Raw genomic sequence first — 23,095 nt, 5'->3', positions numbered from 1 at the left:
TGCGCGCGGCAGCTCCCGCAGCATGCTTTATTCTTTACCAATACAGTATAAAGAACACAGTTTTACATCATTTTTTTTTTTTATATTATTCCAACTTACTAAATTAACATTTTTTATTAAATAAACACCGTTTTCCACCCCCCCCTGGAGGTACAGTACGTTAAGTGCGTTTTAAAAAAAAAATGTAAAAAAAAGGTGGTATCCCCAGTAGGCCTAATCCACCATTCCCTTTCTCTATATTATAAAATAGAATAATACATAACATAAGTTGTATACATTTTTTCAATATAATCAAAAAATTTTTTTGTGTTCCATTTAGAATTTTACAATTGATAAGAATTATTATGAAATATTAAATACGGAAGATAAACTATCATTGAAGTTAGACATTTTTTTACATTTAATTTTTTCATTTTCAACTGGAATAAAAGAATGAAAACCACGTGTGCCACTGATTGTTTTGCATGTTAAAAATCGTTTACTTAAGAACTTTTTTATATCTTCAAGAGCTTCATTGGAACAAAAGTTAAATGTAATTGAATCAAATTTGTTTTTAACTATGTTATGTTATGCAGTTTCAGAAACTTCACTAAGAGCAATATTATTAATATTATCATTAGAATCAATGCTTACGAAACTATTTTCCGACGGCTCCTTTCCCTTTGATAACAGCATCTTGCAAGATAAGCAAATATATTCCCCCAAACCTGGATGTTTTTCTTTCAGTGATGCAGACGATTTAGCAACATTCTTTTCGATCCAAGAATGATTGGGTAACTTGAAAGGATTGCAACAAACTTTTTTCGGCATGATGATTACTTTGCAAAATTAAATTTTAAACTTGGAGCACTAACAAAATCTAAGAGACGTTGTTCACTCAAAAGTAAAATTCAATCTAACTGAATTTGAAACACAGCCACTCGCTTCACAAAGAAAAATGTAATTATCGTTAAAAGCTCATTAACACAGTGCGGAGTGACAATTTTAAAAACTTATTCATAGTGGGCTGCGGGGGGTCCGGACCGATTAATCAAATGGGATACGAATATAAAAGGACCATAAATTATACTTATTCCACAAGTTTCCTAAATTATAAAATAATTGTTGTCAAAGAACCTATATACAATAACCTTACATAAATTACTACCCATTATGGCGATGAAAAACTATTACTCGTACGGCAAACTAAATTCAAACAATATTACCTTTCTTATTTCGGAAACTTCTAAGATTCTATTAATAAAAATTAACAGTAATATTAATAAAAAATGTTAATTTCTTAAGTTGGATTAATAATTTAATTATTTTTTTAAAAAATAATAATTAATTTTTTAAAAAATATATTATGAAAACTCAACTTTTTCCCTATAATTTTTATAAACAACTTTTTTTTGTATCACTAATATAATTCAAGATATAAATTATCGAAAAAAAATAGCATAAAAATTCAATAAACATTAACTTGCAAAATAATTGAAATTTTGCAAAACCCTTTGGCATGCTTCTAAAGAGTCACAAACACAACAAAATTCCAAAGTATAAAGAAAATTGAAGGACCAACTGGTATTACTTTCATGGAACGCCCCAAATATAACAGAGACGCAAACGTATCTCGCCGGTAGTGATTTATAGGGCCAGCGCAAGATAACCTCAAAGCCAATTTTCATTAGATTTGTACATCCCCTACAATCAAAGACAATCCACCAAGAATACACAGGAATATGAAGAAAGTGTTCGATAACAACTGGGGTTATGTTACTTTGGACTCTATAGTTCAGGTATTAGTAGCTGAATATTTTATGTATTCAGTTACAAGACGGTTTCAGTCCCAATGCTAGCACTATTTTACATATACTTAAACGTCTCTTGTCAGGGCTGATATAGAAAGCAGTTTTTCTATGCAAGATATTTTAAAAAATAATCGCCATTTTTGTAATTTGAATATTTGAAAATACACGGGGTTACTTAAGGCGATGGGTTATTTGGGAGTTTAGATTTAGTGACTTTTAAATGTTGTTTTTATTTTTATGTTATTTTATATTTAATTTTTGTGCAATTTTCATCGGTTTTTTGGGCTTTTTCTGACATGTTTTTCGGTGTCCAGACTCCGCTGGTAATAGACGATATAGGGAATTTCCCGACAAGGCGTCCGAAAATAGTAACTTATAAGTACTATGGCACTAAATCGCTATGCGCCCAAAGCCTGTGTGATAGCAACTAATAATAATAATAATAAATCAAAGTTTAGATGAGTTAGTTAGTTTTATTGTTTCATCGAACAATGCGACTTCAGATGCGATTTATTGTGCTTGAGTGCGGGCTTTTATTTAAAGGCTTCTAATAAATTTGGTCACCATAGCCGTTCCACATAAAAACCGTTTGCCGTTCAGAGTCGGCTTAAAATTCTAGATGCCCTCATCTTTGAGACAACATTAAGACGCACGCCCGAAATGGAAGGAGGAGCTCAGCCAAACACCTGACAGAAGTGTACTCGCCAATTTATTATTTAATCATTTACTTAATAATTCAATCACTTCTTCGGCTTTTTCGTTTCGTATTATCAATAGAACCAGAGTCATACGACTAGATGAGTACGTCTCCTTCTGGTGAGAGCTGCACACTCTTAGAGGATGTGCTCTGTTGTTTCATCGTCCATATTGCAAAACCGACTGACGCTTGTTTCTACTAATTCTAGTCTTCTAAAATGAAAACGAAAACTACGAAAACGAAATTGAGGTTCTATGCCGTTAATGTGCAGAATTATCTCATCCTTTATATTTTGAATTGTTGCTGGCTTATCGACTTATACCTTTTCTTTCAAATAACCCCAAATAAAGAAGTCCAACGGTGTCAAATCACATGTTCTTGGTGGCCAATTGGCATCGGCGCGACGTGAGATTATTCGGCCATCAAATTTTTCGCACAAAAGAGCCATTGTTTCGTTAGCTGTGTGACAAGTGGAACCGTCCTGTTGAAACCATATATGGTCCACATCCATATATTCCAATTCGGGCCATAAAAAGTTCGTTATCTTCTCACGATAGCAAACACTATTCACAGTAACTGCCTGACCGGCCTCATTTTGGAAAAAATACGGCCCAATGATGCCGCCGGCCCATAAATCGCACCAAACCGTCACTCTTTGTGGGTGCATTGGTTTTTCGGCAATCACTTTTGGATTATTACTCGCCCAAATGCGGCAATTCTGCTTATTGAGGAATCCACTGAGGTGAAAATGTGCCTCATCACTGAACATAATTTTTTTCAAAAATTGGTCTTTCACTGTTGCTATTTTCTGCACTAGTCTGGCCATTGACGGCGCTTGAAAGGGTAAAGAGGCTTTAGTTCTGGAGTCAATTGGACCTTGTAAGCATGTAAATACAAGTCTTTATGCATAATGTTCATCAACGACGAGCGTGAGAGGTGGAATTGTTGGGCACGACAACGAGTTGAGGTGGACGGCTCTTCAACCACACTATCGCGCACAGGAGCAATATTTTCTGCAGTACGAGCACTGCACTGGTGTTTTCACATCTCCTACAGACCCGGTTTGTTCAAACTTTTGCACAATTTTTCCGATTGTGCGCACATTTGGACGATTAAATTGACCGAAAAAATCACGAAGTGCGCGATATGAATTTTGATTTGAACGCCCGTTTTCATTATAAGCCTGAATAACTTTAACACGTTGCTCGATTGTGTATCTTTTCATGGTTCAAATTGAGTTAGTCTGAATTTGTCAAATGAAATACAGAGAAAACTTGACGTTTAGGTGTGGATTACATTCAACATCGGCCCTTAAATTTTAAGCACCCTTTATATGAAAGGAAAAATTATTTTTATTTTGCCAGCCTCTACATTGGACTTTCTATGTCTAATGAATTCCGTGCTCCCCCCATCGTTGACAATTTCTTTTATATTAAATATGGTAAGTTCGCGGAAGAGTTCTGACCCAGAGAATTTCGATGCAACACCTAATTTTGCTGGGCAGCTCACTTGTTCGTTACCTAGGCTCCGTCATGTCCTAACACTTGGCCTAGAAAAATTTAGCGGATGAGCGATTGCATCACGCAATTGCCCTATAGGATATATTTATGAACTTCAATGCGATTTCCATATGTCCCGTGAAATTTCTGAAAGATGGATAAGTCCCACTGCTCTTAAGGCTGCCTCCTTCTCAACCATGATAGAGAAGGGCACTTAGTGCATCTGGGGTGGAAAGTTCTTATCGCCCCTGTTATATCCCCGAATTGTAGCAATTTACTTAATTTTATTCTTGCAGTTCTTTGCCTGGCTGTAGGGGCTAGATACAAGGCAGCAGTTTTTCCAGCCAACCAAAATATCACTGCATTTAGTCCACCCTGTGGCCGTGTTGTTACGTATGCACCTGTTTTTAAAGATAAGATAGTTCTCCGATATTGAAAAAAAGTATACTTGTAAACTTATGTATATTGCATGGCAACCTTTAGAAGAGCACAAAACAAAGCTTTATATTTCGAGTGAATTTACAGAACCCTGCAGCAAAAAGTAAAACATAAAATGCCAACTAAACTTGCCAATATTTTATTTACAATATAAAACCTTTGCTGTGTATGTTTAAAACAAATTTGAGCTGCAACTTTTGAATATTTTTAATTTTGAGTTGTGACGATTTAATGGCTAGCGTGCGATGTAGTGGAATGCTTTCACATATTTATTTATATAAATTTTGTGCGCATTTTTCCCATTTTATCTGTAGGTACGCACACTCGCATGAAGAAATGCTCTGTATATTTGTGGGGAAAAATACCAAAGTTTTATTTAGTAAAAAAATCACTGCTGAATTTTTTAAGAGGTCAAACTCTACTGGAACTCTGCTGGTGGGCAAATGGTGCTCATCGGCAACAAGCAGAAAGCCGAGGGCAGCGGGTGCAGAGCAGAGAGTAGAGGCAACACAAATTTTCGCTATTCAGCTGTAAATATGCGCTCGTTAGGTGCATATGGCAACAAAAACAACTCAAAAAAAAAAAAAAAAATGAAAATAAAAACAAACAAAAAAATGGCAATATCAGGAAGAAAACAATAACAAATGTAAGCGCTGCCGAAGATGAGCGGCGCAGTGGGAGTAACAACGGTAACAAAGGCGGCGATAGCGACTGTAGGAAGCGGTTAGGCAGCCTGTAGCGTTTGAAGTGCTTTTTCATGTAACATAAAATCTTTTACATACAAAATACTACGAATCATATGCGAATTTCCAAAAAAGCGATGAGCGGTTGGTTCGAAATAGAGTGCTGCTGCTGTTGCTGCTTAATGTTGCTTATACTACCCGTATCACGGCAGCAAAACAAGGAACAAGAAATAGGAAAAAATAAAAATATAAGAAACAACAAATTTTTACAGGCAAAGTTATAGTAGAAGAAAAAAAAAACAACTACAATAAATAGCAATCAAGCTATTACAAGTTGAAAGCGGCAATATCAGTAGAATAAAGCAACTGTAAAGGTACAGCAAGAAGGTACATATATGTAGGGGGGCGAAAAGTAGTGAAACGTCGGTGGGAGAGTGAGGAAACAAATACTTTTAGTTTTAAAACTATGCGAACACAAACCCACATGCGCAAATACCTATTATCCAAGCGCACATATTTACGCATGCACGCACACAAGCTTATACATACATATATACGGTACATAGAGCGCATACAGCTTTGTGCCAGCCATCTATAATTGACGCATATTGGTGTGCCTCGCAATATATCCGTAAAAAAGCGCAAAAAATTTTAAATCGCAAATGGCAAACATGTGGGAAAAATAATAGTAATAAAAATGGAAAACAAGCGCATAATAAAAATAGGCCAATGCGCAAAAATGAGCAAGAAGCTGGTTGCGAAAAAATATTTATTCTATAAAATCGCAAATACATGAAATATGTTTGCAGGAAATATTGGCAAATATGTTTGGTATTTGCGCATGCAACCCCTCGAACAGCTGCGGCGCCTATTATTTGTATGCATGTGTGTATGTATGTACGTTAACAAGCAGCAGCGCAATAGAGGCTACCAGTTGTGAGTAATTGCGCTGATAAAGTGATATTAGGGTGACGCACAGTGGGCGCTGGCGGCCAAAAATATTAGCAGACTAAATAGAGATGTATTTTTTGGAGATTTGTTTGGCGACTGTGGAAAATTATTGTTTTTACCAGTAATCTTGGCTCGTGCTCAAGGTGGTGTTGAGAACTGCAGACATTTTTAACGCAATTATTCAATTGATTGAAGACATAAGTGATTGCAATAATTTTTTGCTAGTCCTAACTAAGAGTAAAGTTTTTTTCTGGATTTATGCTCCGTAAAACCTGTTTTACTGATTTCTTGCTAAGCGGACCCCACAAACATGCGACAAGTCTTAAAAATGAGAGGCGTTTGACAATTTTTGTTATTTCTTTTATGGAGTGAAACCTCCCTTGGGCTCACACTTATGTAAGCCAACTTTTGTCCGCTCAAGGGATGGTAGCCTATTTCCGGCGTTTTTTTTACATTTCAATTTATGAAATTTGCGAGCAGATTCATTTTTTTTTCAAAGTACATTTCCACAATTTGGAAGTTAAATGATCTATGATGATTTGCTAAACCTTACTGTGCAGAAATGTCAACACAGTTTGCTATTCTCAGCTGTGAAACCGTAGGTATCGATATCGATAATTGTCATGCAGTTCAAAAAAACCGTTACATAGGTTACCAGTGCAACTTATCTCACTGTTTTCGTTACAGGGCAACTCGTTACGGTTATTTGCGCCTTCATCCCTTTTTGCTCCCATTAATGCGAGTGTAAATATTTGTAGTTATATTCAATCGCCAACCAATCAACCTAGCTTTATTATTATCAGTTTTATTATTTTTGATTTAGATCAATATTTGTTTGAAATGCAACCACCGTGCCGTGATGGCACTATCGGTTCCTATGGCAGTTCAGTTGTAAGTAGCGGTAGCGGCAGTTGCGATGGCAGTGGCAGTTACGTTGCTTTTGGCAGTTTTGCTGTGACAGTTTGTCGTTTGTTCAAGCCGCATAAGGCCATTTTGACACACGCACACACACTCGCACAAAAACTCATACCCTGCAGGGAAAAACTCAACTAATCAAAGGATTTTCTGGTTCAGAAATAGAACCACTTCGCTACTTAGTAACCACGAGTAGGCGAAAATATCATTGGTATATATTATTAAAACATTAAAATTATAATATAATATTAAAATTGAAGAAGTCCTCTCAATTCTTCCAGGGAGGTCGCAGCGGGTAGCACCGGCGTCAGTGACCTGAATACAAAAAACCAAAATTTTTTTTGTTTATTAATGTCATAATTTCTATACGAATTAAACAAAAATGGAAAAAAAATCGCGGAATAAAATGCTTAAAAAAAATTTTTTTTTCGAAAAATTTTCAAAAACTTGTATTCAAATAGAGGGTAAAATCATAAAAAAGATGTGTGCAAAATTTCAGGGAGATCGGCCAATAACTTTTCGAGTTATCGTGTACGCCAATTCGAAAAATATAGTTTTGAGAAAAACGCGTCTAAAGTTTGAATACAACGTAACTATCTCTCCCAGCGCTCGATCGCAAAGAATAGAGTTGTCACGGTTGATGGCCTATAATATAAGAAATACTTAAATTTACGTTCTGAACATTTTTTGCCGCATTCTTAAAAGATTATATTAATATTTTAATATATGAAAAACAAAATTTTTTTTTTTTTCGAAATTTTACAGGAATCTGTACCCCCTAAAAAGAAAAACTTATATCGTACTTGAATTTTGTAGGCTTCATACTACTTCAGCGCTTTATCTTTCCATTATATCGACACTGCACAGTAGGTGAAATGAGAATTTTTCCTTTGAAAATTTAGTTTATAGGAGGTTTAACACCAGTCGAACCTTTTTTCAAGCTATAGTTAATTCATGATTTCTTTTCCCGTTTTTGGATAGATTCGAATAAAATGTTTTCATAAAAAATACGTACTTATTTTAATAGTGATGCCAATATTATTTGTGATTGGCTATCCCGATATATCGGGATATTCTTAATGTGTTTGCTTATTTCCTAACCCTTTCGACCCGACATTCGCACAGCAGTCCAGGTATAAAATTGTTTATCGAAGTTGGTTGATTAGCGAATGTATAATTTAAGACTTATTAAAAATCTGAGATGCAATAACAGGATGGCGCGATGGGTGGTGGTAAACCGTTGTACCACTCGGGCTGTTATGTGGTACAAATAAGTATCAGCCGTCCTGTAAAACATTCTTTAGAAATAAGAAATAATATACAAAAAAGTTTATGTTATATTTTATTTATTTATTAATTTATTTTTTTTGCTTTATATTTTTTTTTTGTTTTATATTTTTTCATTGTTATATGATTCAAGAAAATTATAGAGAAAAATATCTTTATACATAAAATTCACGTATGGTAAGGTGCGAAGGATGTTTTGCAAAACGGTGCTTGGCACTCTTTACATATCGTCTTAGTGCGAGTCTGCATTTATTGGGAACTGCAATTGGTACAACGAAGTCGTGTAGTACTTTCAACAGGAAGGTGTATTTCCTTGCATTTGGCAATTTGTGGTGTTTGTCCAGGTTTTGACCGACGAATGGAACAATGCCTCAGCTAAAGTAACTAAAAACGATTTGAATGGTATCTTTTTCCGGTTGAGGTCGTTGTAAATAACCCAAGCGTTCACTGCTGTCATCAATAGCAGACGGTAAAACACTTCCTTCTACCACTTATCCGATTTCTTATCGTATTCATAAATCCCAGACATCTGATCAGCCAAGTTGACTCCTCGCATGATCTTTCTATAAAATTTTATTTGACTTGGACATTGCACTAGCATTTTTTCTCCTGTTTTCAAGGTTTTTGTAACATTAGTCACAGAAGGTTCGTGACAATTACTCAATACTTATACTTCTTTCGTGTCGTGCCTGATCTATACTTGAATATCTTGGTATGTAGTTTGATATTGTGCAGTTCCGAAGTCCATAAACAGTGTTTTTCTGGTACAAAATTTTCGTCAGGAGTATTCCAAATAATATTTATTTTCGATGCGCCGTGGTTCGAAGCGACGTCATCAATGTCGCTTTCAGTATCATCGTTACCGCTGTTAGAGCTCAAGACACCACTAGGTAAGGATCTCTCACCAGCATCCTCATTCTCCTCGTCTACTGAATCTTCGCTATCACTGAACGTAATGCAATCAGTTGGAAGAAAATTTTCGGAACTTCCCTAGAGAAGTCTTCTGAGTCGCTGGTACTATCAGCTTCTTCTTTCAGGATTTTTCGGATATTTTCAGGGTCCATTTCCTAAGGATAATATAAATTTTGATCAAAACGAGGAGTCACATTATGTAGTATTTATAAGACTAGTTGTACTGATGTATACCATTCCGGTCGGAAGGGCTAAGCTATAATTTTTCTAAACCGAGTAACAACAATTTAGTAATTATTTATTTGGTTAAAACTAAATTTTCAGTCCTGAAATTTTTCCTAGGATATATGTATATGAAAACAAGTATTTTCAAAAACACAACCAAAAAAACGAAAACGAAAATATAAAGCATAATCCTTTACGCAAGAACTAGCTTTTTGAAAATTTCATTTTAAGTCGTTTAGTTTTACATAGTAACATCGCTGAAGGTGATGGGAATCCCCCGCCATTCAATTTCCAAACTCATTGCGGTGTTCACTGGTCACTGGGTGATCGGTACTCATGCGGAGAAGCTTGGAATTCCGTACAACCCCTATTGCAGAAGCTGTGGGGATCCTGCAGAGAAAGAGACTGTGGAACACTACGCGCTTGAGATTCCTTTTCTCTCCTCCTCCACTACATCAATAGCACTGGATGGCTGTAGAAGGTTTTTTTCTCTTAATCTTTTTACAGGTGGTGGTCCACATTATGGTATCAAAACGGCACGTAAGTGCTACTTGAAGAGTACCTGGGGTACCCTTGCAATCTTACCTACCTACCTATCATCGGTCAGGAGTGGTAACATTTCTCTGGTTTATGTGAATTTCTTTTTTTGGGCTAAAAATATTAGTACGAATTTAAAAAATTGAAAAGTAATGTTTTAATAGATTTAAATATGTATTTGAAAACTGCAAATCTTCTAGCCATGAGCTAAACCTACTGATACTTTACACGTAAATGTTGCATATAGTATGTTGCCAAACTGGCCATGTTGCACCCATGGCACACGGTTTGTGCGCGAAAACATCCAAACTTGTTAAATTTGAATTAATGTGAGTTTTCTTTCAACTTGCTCTCAACAACTTTTATTCCCACTCCACGTTTTAATACATTTAAGAATTTAATGAATTATACTGGGGCTCATAGTAATCAAATCCACGATTTTCGATACCTAAAAAATGGCGAAAATTCGCGAGATCGCAATAACTAGTTTCGCCCAAAGATAAGTTCTGAGCTTGTTTTCTTCTCCCTTGGTACTTCTTATAAAATTCCTATGGAATAATATTGAGTTTTTCGCCTCTAATTCGTACTTATTTTTGTATTTTCCGTTTTGTATTGAACTCGCAAGTATTTGCGTATTGAAAATTCGAACAAACTTGATTTAGTGCTATATAGAGGAGTCATTATTTTAAAGGGTTTTTAAGGAAGTAGCAACAGTAAATGCAGAAAAAAGCCAACTTGATTATTTTGCGCTGAAAACCCGCTAATGACAATTGATTCCTTAGTATATTCCCAGTCTTAGATATATGGAAAAGTGAATCCAGACGAAGTCATCTGGATTCTAAACTCATTAAGAGTGCTCTAGCTCTGTGCTTATGAATTTCTCTACAGGGTAGGTAGTCGTCGCCCACATACAAATAACGCACATAAAAGCATAATAGTAGCTATGTATGTACATAAACAGAAGCACTCTTTGCCATCACTATTTGCGAAATTTGTGTGACTTGATTGATTTATCAAAAGCAGTTGTGTGGCAAAGTGGCCCGCAGCAACAAACACGTGCATACATACACAAGCAAATACCTTCACATTTGCGATATATAAACTTATAAGCAATACAAACACGCACATACACTTAATGCTCCAGCGACCCGCATACTTGCGCGAAACGTTGCAAAAAAAAAACAAAGAAACATCTTCAATCCAGCAATCCACCCACGACTCCTACTCCCATCCTCACTCTCCCACATACTCGGTTGCCAAATACCGAAATGTACGTGTTTGTGATTGCAAAAAGCACCCCAAAAAATTTCCAAGCAATAAATCAATTTTCCACATCAACGCCAAAAACTACGGCGACAACAATAATATAGCTCCTTCGTACCGCGCACAGTTCACACCGGCATCAACAACAGCAACAACAACGGCAACTTCAATAGCTACAATAACAATAGAAAACTAGCCTGGTTGGCTGACTGTACTTGCAACACCTGAAATGGCGCAAATTAAAGCCATTAAATCAAAAAATTTCGAAATGAGAATCGTTGAAACAAATAGCTTTGAGTAGCTGGGCAGCAGCCGCCGCAGTGACCGACCAAGTTTTATTTATTTATATGCAGGGTGAGGGCAGGCCCGGCAAGGCGTAGTGCACGGCTTGGAATGTGTGTATTTTTTTTAAGTTATTTTTGTCCTTTTATGCGAAAAGCGCTATGAAAATAAACTGAGAACTCAACCAAGCGGCAGGAAGAAAGGCAATAAAAATTAATACGCTCACACACATATAGACTCATGCCCGCAAATAAAAGTCACAAGAATCAAGCGTTTTCCTATGAAAACCATCGTTTTCCTCTCAAAACAAAGCAAAAAAAAAAAATAAAAAATAACAGCTTTCAGCAAAGAAAAGAGTGGCTTCACGCGCGCCCTAATGCTTTGGCAGGCACCCAAACCCGGCGCTTAGTCGTATAGAAACAGACGGTGCGCGTGAACTTGAATGCATAAACAACAATAGTAATAATAAATAGCTTTTGATTTTTTCCTCGGAATTCCTATGCGCTGCTTGAAAGAAGGGGACGATTTAAGAATAAAAATAAAGCTACGCTCATAAATATCTGAAAAACAAGTAATAATGCGCACTCGGCCAGTGCGGCAAAATTTTCTACCCATTTCCTTTTACTCCGAAGCAGTCGGTTTTTCTTTATTAGCAAGCAAATATTTTTGCGTTTAGGGGCGTCTAGTGGAAAATTGCAATGGTACTAGAATAGATTGGAAGAAACTTGGAAGGAGCTAAATATAGCAGGTACGTGAGTAGAAGTGGGAAATCAACCTGAGCGTGTGGCTTATCGAAACTTAAGGGAAGCTCAATAACGTTTTATTCCAGGAATAATTAAAATTTTATTACAGATTCTCTGTTTGCTATTAAGGAAATTTCGTGGTGGAAAATGGTATGGTACAGGCAGAGGTTGCCCCCTCCTGTGTTGACAATTGACATTGACAAAACCAATTACATAAACCCAAATCTCGCCGTTTTTTTAGGTATACGTGTTTTCACAATAATATCAGCACAACATTTGCATATGCTTAGTGCAGCACTCAGACATTAATTTACTCCATTGTACAACACTTGAATTCCCTTTTAATTTTCTTTAAATCAACCCGTTCTCCGAAGAAATCTGAGTAGATCTTGTGGTGCCAAGGAGCCAAGATGGTCGCTTCTTAACACATCAGTGCCAAAGACCTCTAAGCTGATTCGAGCCAAGGCGGGGCAGATGCACAGGAAGTGGTCCGCCGTCTCATCCTCCTCTTTCACCAGCTGAGCAGTGTACACTGTCTGAGATGTTCGCCCTTTCCATATGCTTCGCCCACAGAAAGTGGCCCATCATCAGTCCAACCAGCTACTTAGGGAGTGTAGAACAAAAGGCCTTGCAACAGTCGATCGGACATGACAGGTAACATCAGTTTAGTTCATCTGCAGCCTCTCTCAGCCTGCCAAGCTCGCTTGTGGGTTGCAGTAACCCATTTGCTGACCGTGGCTTTGATGGCCGCAGAAGGGAGTGGCAAAACGGAGCCCATCTTAGCTAAGGAGTCAGATGTATCGTTTCCCATGATACCCACGTGTCCCGGGACCCATGTTAGCATCAGGCGGTTATGTCTAACGACATAGTTCAGCATAGATTTACAGGACTCGGCTACCCCTGATGTGGTTGGGGGGCTGTCTAAGGCCATGAGTGCAGTTTGGCTGTCGTTGCATACACATATAGATCTGCCTCTCCATCGGTTTTCCACAACAAAGTTCATTGCTTGTTGAACCGCATACACCTCCGCTTGAAACACAGATGCATGCATTCCAAGAGCAAAGTGCAATTTTGTCCTGCTGGATTCCATGTAGACCCCTGAGCCGGAGCCAAGCTCGGTCCTGGAGCCATCCGTAAAAATGCGAAAACAGTGTTTGCCGGGCTCATTTTCAGAGTTTGATCCCGACTGTGCCTCGGGCAGCACTACACTGTGTCTCTTTTCAAGTACGACTCTTATTGGCATGGAGTCAAGGGGCATGGAGAGAATCGTTGATTATGCTTAGTTAATTATTTAATTTTTGTGGAATTTTTTTTTATAAAAGTATATAAAAAGTTACATAGCCTTAAGTTTCAAATTGTGTATAAAATTAAAAACAACTGTTTAATCAGAGTTTTTATAAAAATTTCTAACGCACAGTTTGTGGTCTATTGATTTTTAGTTTAAAAGTGCCTAAGTTCAATTGGCTCAATATTCGTTTTTTCAGGTGGTTTCGTGCATTTTTCCATATTTACAAAATATTTGGAGCACACGAGTTTCTGTGATTGAATTTGTTTTCTAAACTTTAATCTTTGTAGAATTTACACTATAAAAAATCAAAAAATTTTAAATCAAAATTAAAATTGTTTTAATAAAATTTTCAGAAAACACCCCTCTGAACGCGTGAAAATTAAGTGATTTTCATGAGTTTGTTTTATAAGTAGGAATGATTATTTGAGGATCTGACAAATTATGGTTTATTTAAAATATATTCAACTATACTGACACAAATTTTTATTCAAGAATATTAAAAATTAACATTTGTTATTAATAATAATGCAATGACGTGGTAAAAAACTGCTGCACCCTGGTGGCCATCATCTGAAAGCAAAAAACCAAAAAAATTCTTAATCTATACATCAAATGCTATCGTACGTGGCGGTTTTTTTTTTATTTTTTTGTTGTTTTGGAGAAAATGGTGCAGGTTTGAAAAATGAATTTGTGTTTTTACCCTTTTTTTGTTTTCGAAAGGCTTGAAAGAATATTAATTTTTGGAATTTTTAAAAACGGCTATGTACGACTGTAGCCAAAACATGTACAAAAATTAAAATAAAAAAAAATTAAAATCGGTTCATAAGCCTTCGAGAAATCGAGGCCACCGTGTTCAGAAAAGTCGTTTTGAGAAAACGCGTTTAAAGTTTTCATTGGCCATTATAACTCGCTATCTGCACTTATTGTATTGGGTATACTTCGTCAATTTTCAAGATTTTAAGTTAAATTCTTTTTATATATTTCTCAATAAATCTACTTTAAGAAAATGCAAAAAAAAAAAAAGTTGATTTTTTTGAAAAATCATAGTGGTGTTCCCCCTTAAGGTTTGATTTTGGCATAGTAAATGGGGAGTTTCAGATAGCCAAACATTTCCGCATATTTGAATTCAGGCGGATTATTGTATTTCAATTAATTTTGTATTCGAAATATAGTGTAAAAACAGTTAAAATATGAAGTAAAAAGCCGAATATTTCATGTGATTTCGGAGAAAGTACAAAGTGAACTTTTTTCTTTTAATTTTTTATTAATATGACATAAGTACAAATTTTGAACTACATAAATGGTATATGTATGTATGTTGACGCATATGTATCGGGTGTTGTTTTAGCGGCATGAGAATTATCAATATCGATAACTATAATTTTACCAGTCAAATGACAGAATGACCAACTGTGTTGATATTTTTGATCAGTAAGGTTCGGGAAGTCATCATATCAAATATTTAACAAATCCAGAACAACACTTCCGAACTTTGAAAAAAAAAAAAAATAATAAATAAAAAAATTTGTTCTCGAAATTCAAAGAGCACTGGCGGCATCATCAATCCTTATTTCTATCAAATGAGGAAGAATCTGCCTTTACGGTAAAAGGCAAGCGCTATCGAGCCATGCTGATTGATTTATATTTTTCAAAAATTAATCAAGTAAACATCGACGACATTTGGTTCCAACAAGACGGCGGAATTTGCCATGAAGTGCGCTTAAAAATCGACATATTGCAATATTCAAGCCACCATTGTCGCCATACGGTCAAATTTATTGGACAAAGTAGTTGAAAATTGAACGGGTCCAATGGACCATGTAAGTCATAGCCGCGCGGACATGTGCCGGTTATCATAATAACACGTTCCGTCCCGAGTAACCCGCACTTGGGGTGCGGGCATGCTTGGCCTACTTAATCCATATATAGTTTACGATTTTCTTGTTCAAGTTAAATAAGAATTCAGTTGCATTTTGAAAACAAATTTAATGGAGCAAGTAAAAGGTAGTAGAAGTATAATATAGAATATAGAATATTTGACATAAAAATATAAAAAGGACCTACTAGTGTTCCATTATTGGTATTCCCGCATACCTCTCCGCCATCGTTCTAGTGCGCCGACAGTAAAACTTGGACCGGCAGGAAACTCAACGGACTCGCGCTTGGTACGGAACGTGTTATAATAGATGCTATGGAATTATCTACCATTTTCATTTTAAGTTCTCCAGCTCTTAAAAGTACACCATTTTTATACATTAGGGTGGAGTAATTTGAATGACATGAATTTTTTCCTATCGGACTCAGATTCTACATACAATTCTATGAAAAAAGGTCCATTTGAGCAAAGTTCTAACGCCAATTTCAAGCCATCACATTTTAAAAGAAGCAATTTTTATTTAGTGTGAAGATTAATATTTATTAAGTACAAACAACAAAAAATTTGTAACTGGGAGTTTCTTGGTAAGCCCATTTTTGCTCGAGCAAATTACATGTAATTTATTGGTGGCTTTAGGACAATGCTTGAATGAAATTTTTTTATAGAGATTTGTGTAGAATCCGAAATGTACCAACCCTAATGTATGTGCAATTGATATTCTTTATTTATGCAACTTAATTATCGAAACACATTTGAGTAAAATAAATATATGTAAATATATGCACTTAAATATATGGATTCTACTCTAGCGGTTTCTTCAATTCTCCAGTATTCGCAGCTTGAATTGCTCCATCAAGAAAACCAAAGCGGAGATGCCTATTCCTGTGGCATACAACACCCATAGCCATATGAAATCCACTACTTTCAATGCTTTTGTTGTTGGCCTTTTACTTGGATCTGTCATTATGTAGCCTGTAGCTTCCAGTGAATCATAGTAAGACATGCCATGATAATAATCTATGATACCCGCTTCACGTAAATGTAAACAGAAACGATCGAGCAAGTCCTTATAGATAGAATTTTCGAACACAGGAAAAGACACAAACATATTATGTGCATAGTAAAGCTCAGAGCTTAAACGGAATAGCGGCCGTGCGAAATGATTTTGACGTTCCTTAAATGCTAGCCAAGATTTCGCGTCAATAGTATAGCCATAGCGCGTGTCCATCTGCCTGCGGTTATGTTGGAACTCGGCATATGTTTGGATGTGCTTGAAAATCGACTGATATTTAGAAAAAAATGCATCACCCCGATATTCTTGCAAATCCTTTTCATAAACTTGTATTAACAATTTGCGCTCGACAACGCCATCGAAACTGCGTATTGGTGGCTCATGTGGTAATACCGTCAACCAATTGACCAACATATTCGAGTACATGGCAGTGAAAATAAAGCCCGTATAAATGCTCAATGCATAACAAAACGTGGTGTGATAGCTGTTTCTGTGCACCTTCGGTGATTGACTTAGTATGCCGCGTAAGATATTAAAATTACATGCCCACATATTCCACAGAAGCATTCGAATTGTCAGATGTTTAAATTTTTTTAAAATACCTTCTAACTTGAGTAGTACCGATAGAGTCCAACATATCAGTAACAACAGTAATATGAGGTGTAAACGGAAGAAAGCGAAAATTATAATATTAGTTTTAATTGGCTGCTCCACAGGCAACATTGTCAGCCAATGCACCATTTCGAGTGGATAAATATGGTTGTCCATATTGCCATCCAACTGCGGCTTTGACCCAGTGAAACCGAAGTCGATGGTGCCATTGCGTGCAGCGGTATATATCTCAGTCCAATGTATTGAATTTAAATACGACCACTCATATTCGCCTGGCAGTTGAAGTATGCATCTGTAGTGTTCCATAAAATATATAAAAAGTCTCCCTATATAGCCAGTAGCATGGAGCTGTTCCACTTTAGGATCATGATACAGCATCGAGTTTGGCTCCATCCGATCTAATAAAACCCAGATTCGTTTGAGACGCAGATCCAGCAAGCGATAGGGCATCAGCGGCTGGTCAATGTGTATATGTTTGCGCTCCATTTCGAAAACTGGAAATTGAGTGTAGCTATGATAAATGTGTGCCACATGAAAGTCGCTTGCCAATATAATTACATTCAAGAGTTTCAATTTTTCACAAAGCATAAAAAAATCCTCCAGCTCTTCTGATTTAGTCTCCGACGACTTTCTGTTTAATATGGCAAGAATAGGCTTTGTGCGCATATGTTGTAGATTTGTGCTAAGTTCGCGCAACAGTTCGTGATATGTGATTTTGTCAAGGCAGAGAATGGATAGAAATTCTCTATTAAATTTGTCTTTCACATAAAAATCGTTGGAACCATTGTGTATTAGATGTGGATTAGAAATGTGGGAGAGTAGCTCTTCGGCAACACAATCTTTCGCCACTCGTGCCAGTAATAAGACGTTGTTGTAATGTATTTCATCTTGCAGGCGTTGTAGTACTATCTTGAATTCATACAGAAAAGAATTCGTGGCTTGTATGGAATTTTTTTCAGCCGCTGCAAAGTTTTGTCCACTCGTCGCACAAGTCGCACTGGTCGACACAACGACGATGCAGGTGGCAATTATTTGAACAACTAACAACATTTTACTTCGCACACTGACCGGTTAATGATTTCACTTCTTAGTCGTAGTACCTTTCCTACCGACTGAAAGCGAGATTGCACTCCCATTGTTCATACTGTCCAAGGTAATGACACACCTGTTGCTGTTGAATAAACATATGACTTGCAAATATTTTACTTAATGAACTCCATGGGGAAAATTGAAATAATTTTTTCCGCCATAAATATATATGGATTGAAAAAATCCCTATTTTGAAATTTCATTACTCTAGCGGGTGCTCTGCCAGGGATTTTGTCTTCAAGCGACATTTTTTCAATGCCCGATTAAACGCTTAATCGCCACATAATCAGTAGATGACTTAAAAGGTGATTTCTCTGCGAATGGTTAGCGAACATTTGTAATTTCCGATAGAGTTTATCGAAAGATGAGTTGGGCAGATACTGGTCAGCTGCTAAACGAACTGAAACTGGCAGTTAATATCAGTGTAAATACAATTTTATTTTAATTATTGAATCCACAACACTGTGTTCTTTATAGACAAACGCACATTATCATAAAGTACGTACTGAGTAATTTAATTTAAAACTCAATTTCAGTATTTCAGTATTACTTGCAATTACTTTAATAGTTTCATCATAAAAGGTCCAGAAATTCCGAAGATTAGAGCTTATCGGCACAAATAAAATTGGGTAATCGGCATTTCCGTTAATTAAGTTGTAAAAGAATGAGAGAGGACATATCATTTATTTTCCAAAGAACTGAAATAAATTAGCGTTGTGGGTTGTATGGTGGAACAGGAACCTCTCGAATCGTAATGAACGTTGCGAAACACTTTCTGAACTCAATAAATTCTATCCACAGAGAGATGGTCATATGGTCGGTCAGATAATAGCTGCTTATTCCAATTGAAAACTGGCAACAAATGTAAATAGAAGTTTAAGAGTATAAAGATCAGAAAACTCGGCGGTATTATTCCGAATGAAACACAGATCTAAATACGGCTTTGAAAATTAATATGACTGGTAAAAGAAATACAACTCTATGTATTATCCTAAGCATCCGTAAAATTATTTGGGACAAAGTTACCAATCGAGTAAAGTGTGAAAGTGTTGTTGATGTTTATACTGAAGCGTTCACTTTGCCCCATAAATGTAGACTGTGGAAATCGCATGAAACTAAAGGGTGATTTTTTAAGAGCGATAGGAAAGTTTTTCAAAAAAACACACGTAAAATTCAGAAAAATGCATGAAATTTTTATTTAAATCGATAGTACAGTCCATATAATTTAATGTTTGAAGATTATTTCATGCAAATGTTGACCGCGACTACGCTTCAAATGGTCCATTCGCTTAGTCCAATTTTGGCATACTCTTTCCAATGTTTCGGCCGGTATTTCACATATAAATGATTTAATGTTGCCTTCCAATGCGTTATTTGAAACAGGCTTGTCTGAATAGACATGAGCTTTAACATAGCCCCACAAAAAGTAATCTAAGGGCGTTATATCGCACGATCTGGGTGGCCAATTGACAGATCCCGAGTGTGAAATAAAATGTTCACCGAACTCGCCTCTCAACGAGTCCATTGTTACGCGTGCTGTGTGGCATGTGGCACCGTCTTGCTGAAACCACATGTCAGGCAGGTGAAGCTCTTTCATTTTGGGCAAAAAAAAGTTGGATCTCATTTCACGGTAGCGCTCATCGTTCACAGTTACGTTACGATTCGCAGCATCTTTGAAGAAGTACGGCCCAATGATACCTCCAGCCCATAAACCGCACCAAACTGTGACCTTTTCTGGATACATTGGTAGCTCTTGCAATTCTTCTTGCTGATCTTCACTCCAAAATCGACAATCCTGCTTATTTACGTACCCATTGATCCAAAAATGAGCTTCGTCGCTGAACACAATATTTCGATAAAAAAGTGCATCTTCGGCCAACTTTCCAAGAGCCCATTCACCAAAAATTCTGCATTGCGGTAGGTCGTTCGGTTTCAATTCTTGCACCAGTTGTATTTTGAAAGGCTTCACACTTAAATCCTTTCGCAAAATTTTCCCCGTTGTTGAGTAACAGAGGCCCAATTGCTGCGAACGGCGACGAATCGATAATTGATGGTCATCATTAACACTGGCCGATACAGCTGCGATATTTTCCTCAATTCGCACTCTACGTAAGCGTGTTGGTGGTTTGATGTCCAATAATGTAAATTTAGTTCTAAATTTAGTCACAATAGCTCGAGTAGTCGCTTCAGTGGGTTGATTAAACTGACCATAAAAGGGAAGAAGCGCGCGATAAACTTTCTTAACAGAGCACGCATTTTTATAATAAAATGCAGTGACTTGCAAGCATTGTTCGTTTGTAAGACGATTCATAGTTAAATTATAGACCAAACTGAAGATGTTTGATAGTGAAACAAAATACGAAACGTGCGACAGCTGGTTAAACCAACTGTTTAAAAAGATAATATATTAGCTAAAAAATCACCCGTTACAATGCGCACCTTCTGTATTCTTAATGAATGGCCGCGCCTCATAGTTGTTTTAAAATAAAATATGTAGAAATTTAGACTCTTCAGTTTCTCCTTTTGTATTCGAAATACGGCTCTGTGACAAATTACGTCAAATGCCCCCCATGAGAACACCTACTGGTAAAATCCGCCAAACAGTCGATGCATGAATGTCTAATTGCTGAGAACTTCGAGATATCGATGTTGAAGGTTGTTGAGCAACACTTTGCGCTACAGCAACAATATTTTGGTCTGCCAATCGTTTTTCTATTCTCGCCAGAATCAGTTTTGATTTGAGTATTCCTTCATACGATTATTCTACTAATTTTGCCGTAGATTGTTCTTAAAGATCGACCATTTTCATAACAAGTTTCAATAGTTATAATGCGTTGTTCTAACGTGTAAAATTATACATCAGTCTACTTGAGAAAACATAAAACCGTCTAGCAGTTACTCGTTACTAACATCTGGGCATCACTGTCGAAAGACCTTCGATAGAGTAGCCATAGCATCCTACTTAAAAAACTGGGTTCAGTTGGTCTTCACCCTACCTTCCTCAAGTAGTTTGCATCTTATCTCACAAATAGAACTCAATTCGTTCGTGTAAGCAATATGAAATCTGATACCATCAAAGTTACCTCAGGTGTTCTCAAAGTAGCCATCTTGGGCCACACCGATATGCGCGCATGAATCTTAAACTTTCTTATATAAAAAAATTTATTAATTTGCAGGCAAATTCGGTATTTAACGATTTACAAATCGTTTGTTTGACGATTCAAAATAAATTTGCATCCACTATTCTGGTACCCTCAATCATCAACTATAATCGTTTTGGCTTTGCAGAATTTCGAAAATGCAAAATTATGTCCCAAAGGAATTCAGCTCTTAGCCAAAACAATATTGTAATGCAGTGTTTAGGATCGCATCCGTTTCAGCTGATTTCTATGGATAATTTTTGATTAAAATGCATTTCTAAAAATTGATTTAGCGACAGCTTGAAAGCTGCCAAAGTAGTATTGAAAAAAAAAAACGGGAATACCCATTGTGTTCTGATCCCATTAGCTAATGTATGTATATCCCTAATGTCTTCTGCAAGTCCTTTAACGCCATAAAAAGTTGCTTTACACAAGGAACATTACCTACGGCTCAGAGCAAAGGGGGAGTGCGAAGGGTATCAAAATAATGCGCCTAAAAGAAAGAGCCATAAAATGTGGCGACAAAAAATATATTGGCTGACAAGCAAAAACAAAAACCAAGCAAAAACCTCGAAAAGGTAGTGAGAAAAAATTTAGCAACGAAGTAAAAAAGGAAAATAAGTCACAGGAAAATAAGTCAACAATCAACAAAATACGCAACGCACATTAAAGTCGAAATTACAACGAATTATGGGCCAAATAGCTTGAAATGGACCAAACAAATAAAAACTGAGGGAATTGAGAAAAAACGCCGGACAAGAGAAACAACAATAAAAAATGTCACTTCAACTCAAAAGGCAAGGCAGAAGTGTGTGGACGAGTGGTCAAGTGCGGTGGGGAGTTGGGCATACAGTCAACCAAAAGGTTGTGTAGGAAGAGTATCAAAGTGAACGACAGAGATGGAGGTGGCAAACAGGGGCATAGTGGGTGCGGTGGAAGTTTGATATGGAAGAGTCTGGTGTAAAAGCAGATGCCACCGTGTGAAGCTAAAGGAGCAGTTTTCGGTACGCTTTGGTGCGTTGGAACTTTTTCCACAAGTACCGATGCTGTTGTGGCGGTCGTAAGTGTACTTGTGGCGGTAGGTCAGCGGTGGCGCACTTGTGGCTGATCTGGTGGGGTGTGTGTGTATGTGGGCGAGTGTGCAAGGAATTGTTTCGAGAGGCACTCGCAGAGCGAATCATACAATATGATGCTATAAAACACTTGACGCCAAATCCCTGGTCACAAACAAAGGTAGATGCGTCAAATGGAAGGTCAGCGAGCATTATACCCACAGCGATCATCAAGCCCTAATTATAGACATCCCGGAAGGAAAAGAAGACAACAATTATATCTCTGCTAGTAATTCTCTGCACCAGGCATGGAGACTGACAACACTGGACAAACCTCTATTCAACTTTGTATTAAACGAGGTCATAGAGCGCGTACAAGAAGAGAAATCAGCAGCAAGGGCAGCAAATAGGCTTGTGCAAGACATTATAGTAGCCTGCGAAGCATCGATGGCCCGTAAAGTAAAAGGCTGTCATCGGAAGCAAGTATACTGGTGGAATGACACAATCAAAGAACTAAGGGCGAAATGCTTCAGAGAGAGAAGGATCTGCCAAAGACTACGGAATACTGCGGAGCATCAAATTAGGCTGGCAAATTTTAAAAATTTTCGAAAGCAGCTAAAAAATGAGATCCGGCGAAGTAAAGCAGCCTCATTTAATCAGCTATGCAACGAGGCAGACAAAAACATATGGGGTAATGCATACAGAGTAGTAATGTCTAAAATTGTTAAAGCGCCGCAAGTAAAATGCCCTAACTTGCTAAATAATATAGTTCGGACCCTGTTTCCTCACCGCAAAACAGATCCA

The 23,095-nt window shown here is 36.9% G+C and overlaps 1 protein-coding gene across 1 annotated transcript; it reads right to left on the bottom strand.

The window, feature by feature from the left end:
- Window positions 1-16,203: 16,203 nt before the first annotated feature.
- LOC128857183 (uncharacterized) lies at window positions 16,204-18,060 on the bottom strand. Its single transcript, XM_054092854.1, has one exon. It carries the CDS (start codon window positions 18,058-18,060, stop codon window positions 16,204-16,206), a length of 1,857 nt encoding a protein of 618 aa, XP_053948829.1.
- Window positions 18,061-23,095: the final 5,035 nt, after the last annotated feature.

The sequence above is a fragment of the Anastrepha ludens genome, chromosome 2 (assembly GCF_028408465.1).
Source record: "Anastrepha ludens isolate Willacy chromosome 2, idAnaLude1.1, whole genome shotgun sequence".
Taxonomy (NCBI): domain Eukaryota; kingdom Metazoa; phylum Arthropoda; class Insecta; order Diptera; family Tephritidae; genus Anastrepha; species Anastrepha ludens.
The sequence above is the reverse complement of the archived record's forward strand: the minus strand, read 5'-3'. Positions and strand labels throughout refer to the sequence as shown.

Bases quoted from the DNA above. Each gene is read 5' to 3' on its own strand.
- LOC128857183 (XM_054092854.1), bottom strand. From the start codon at position 18,060: ATGTTGTTAGTTGTTCAAATAATTGCCACCTGCATCGTCGTTGTGTCG.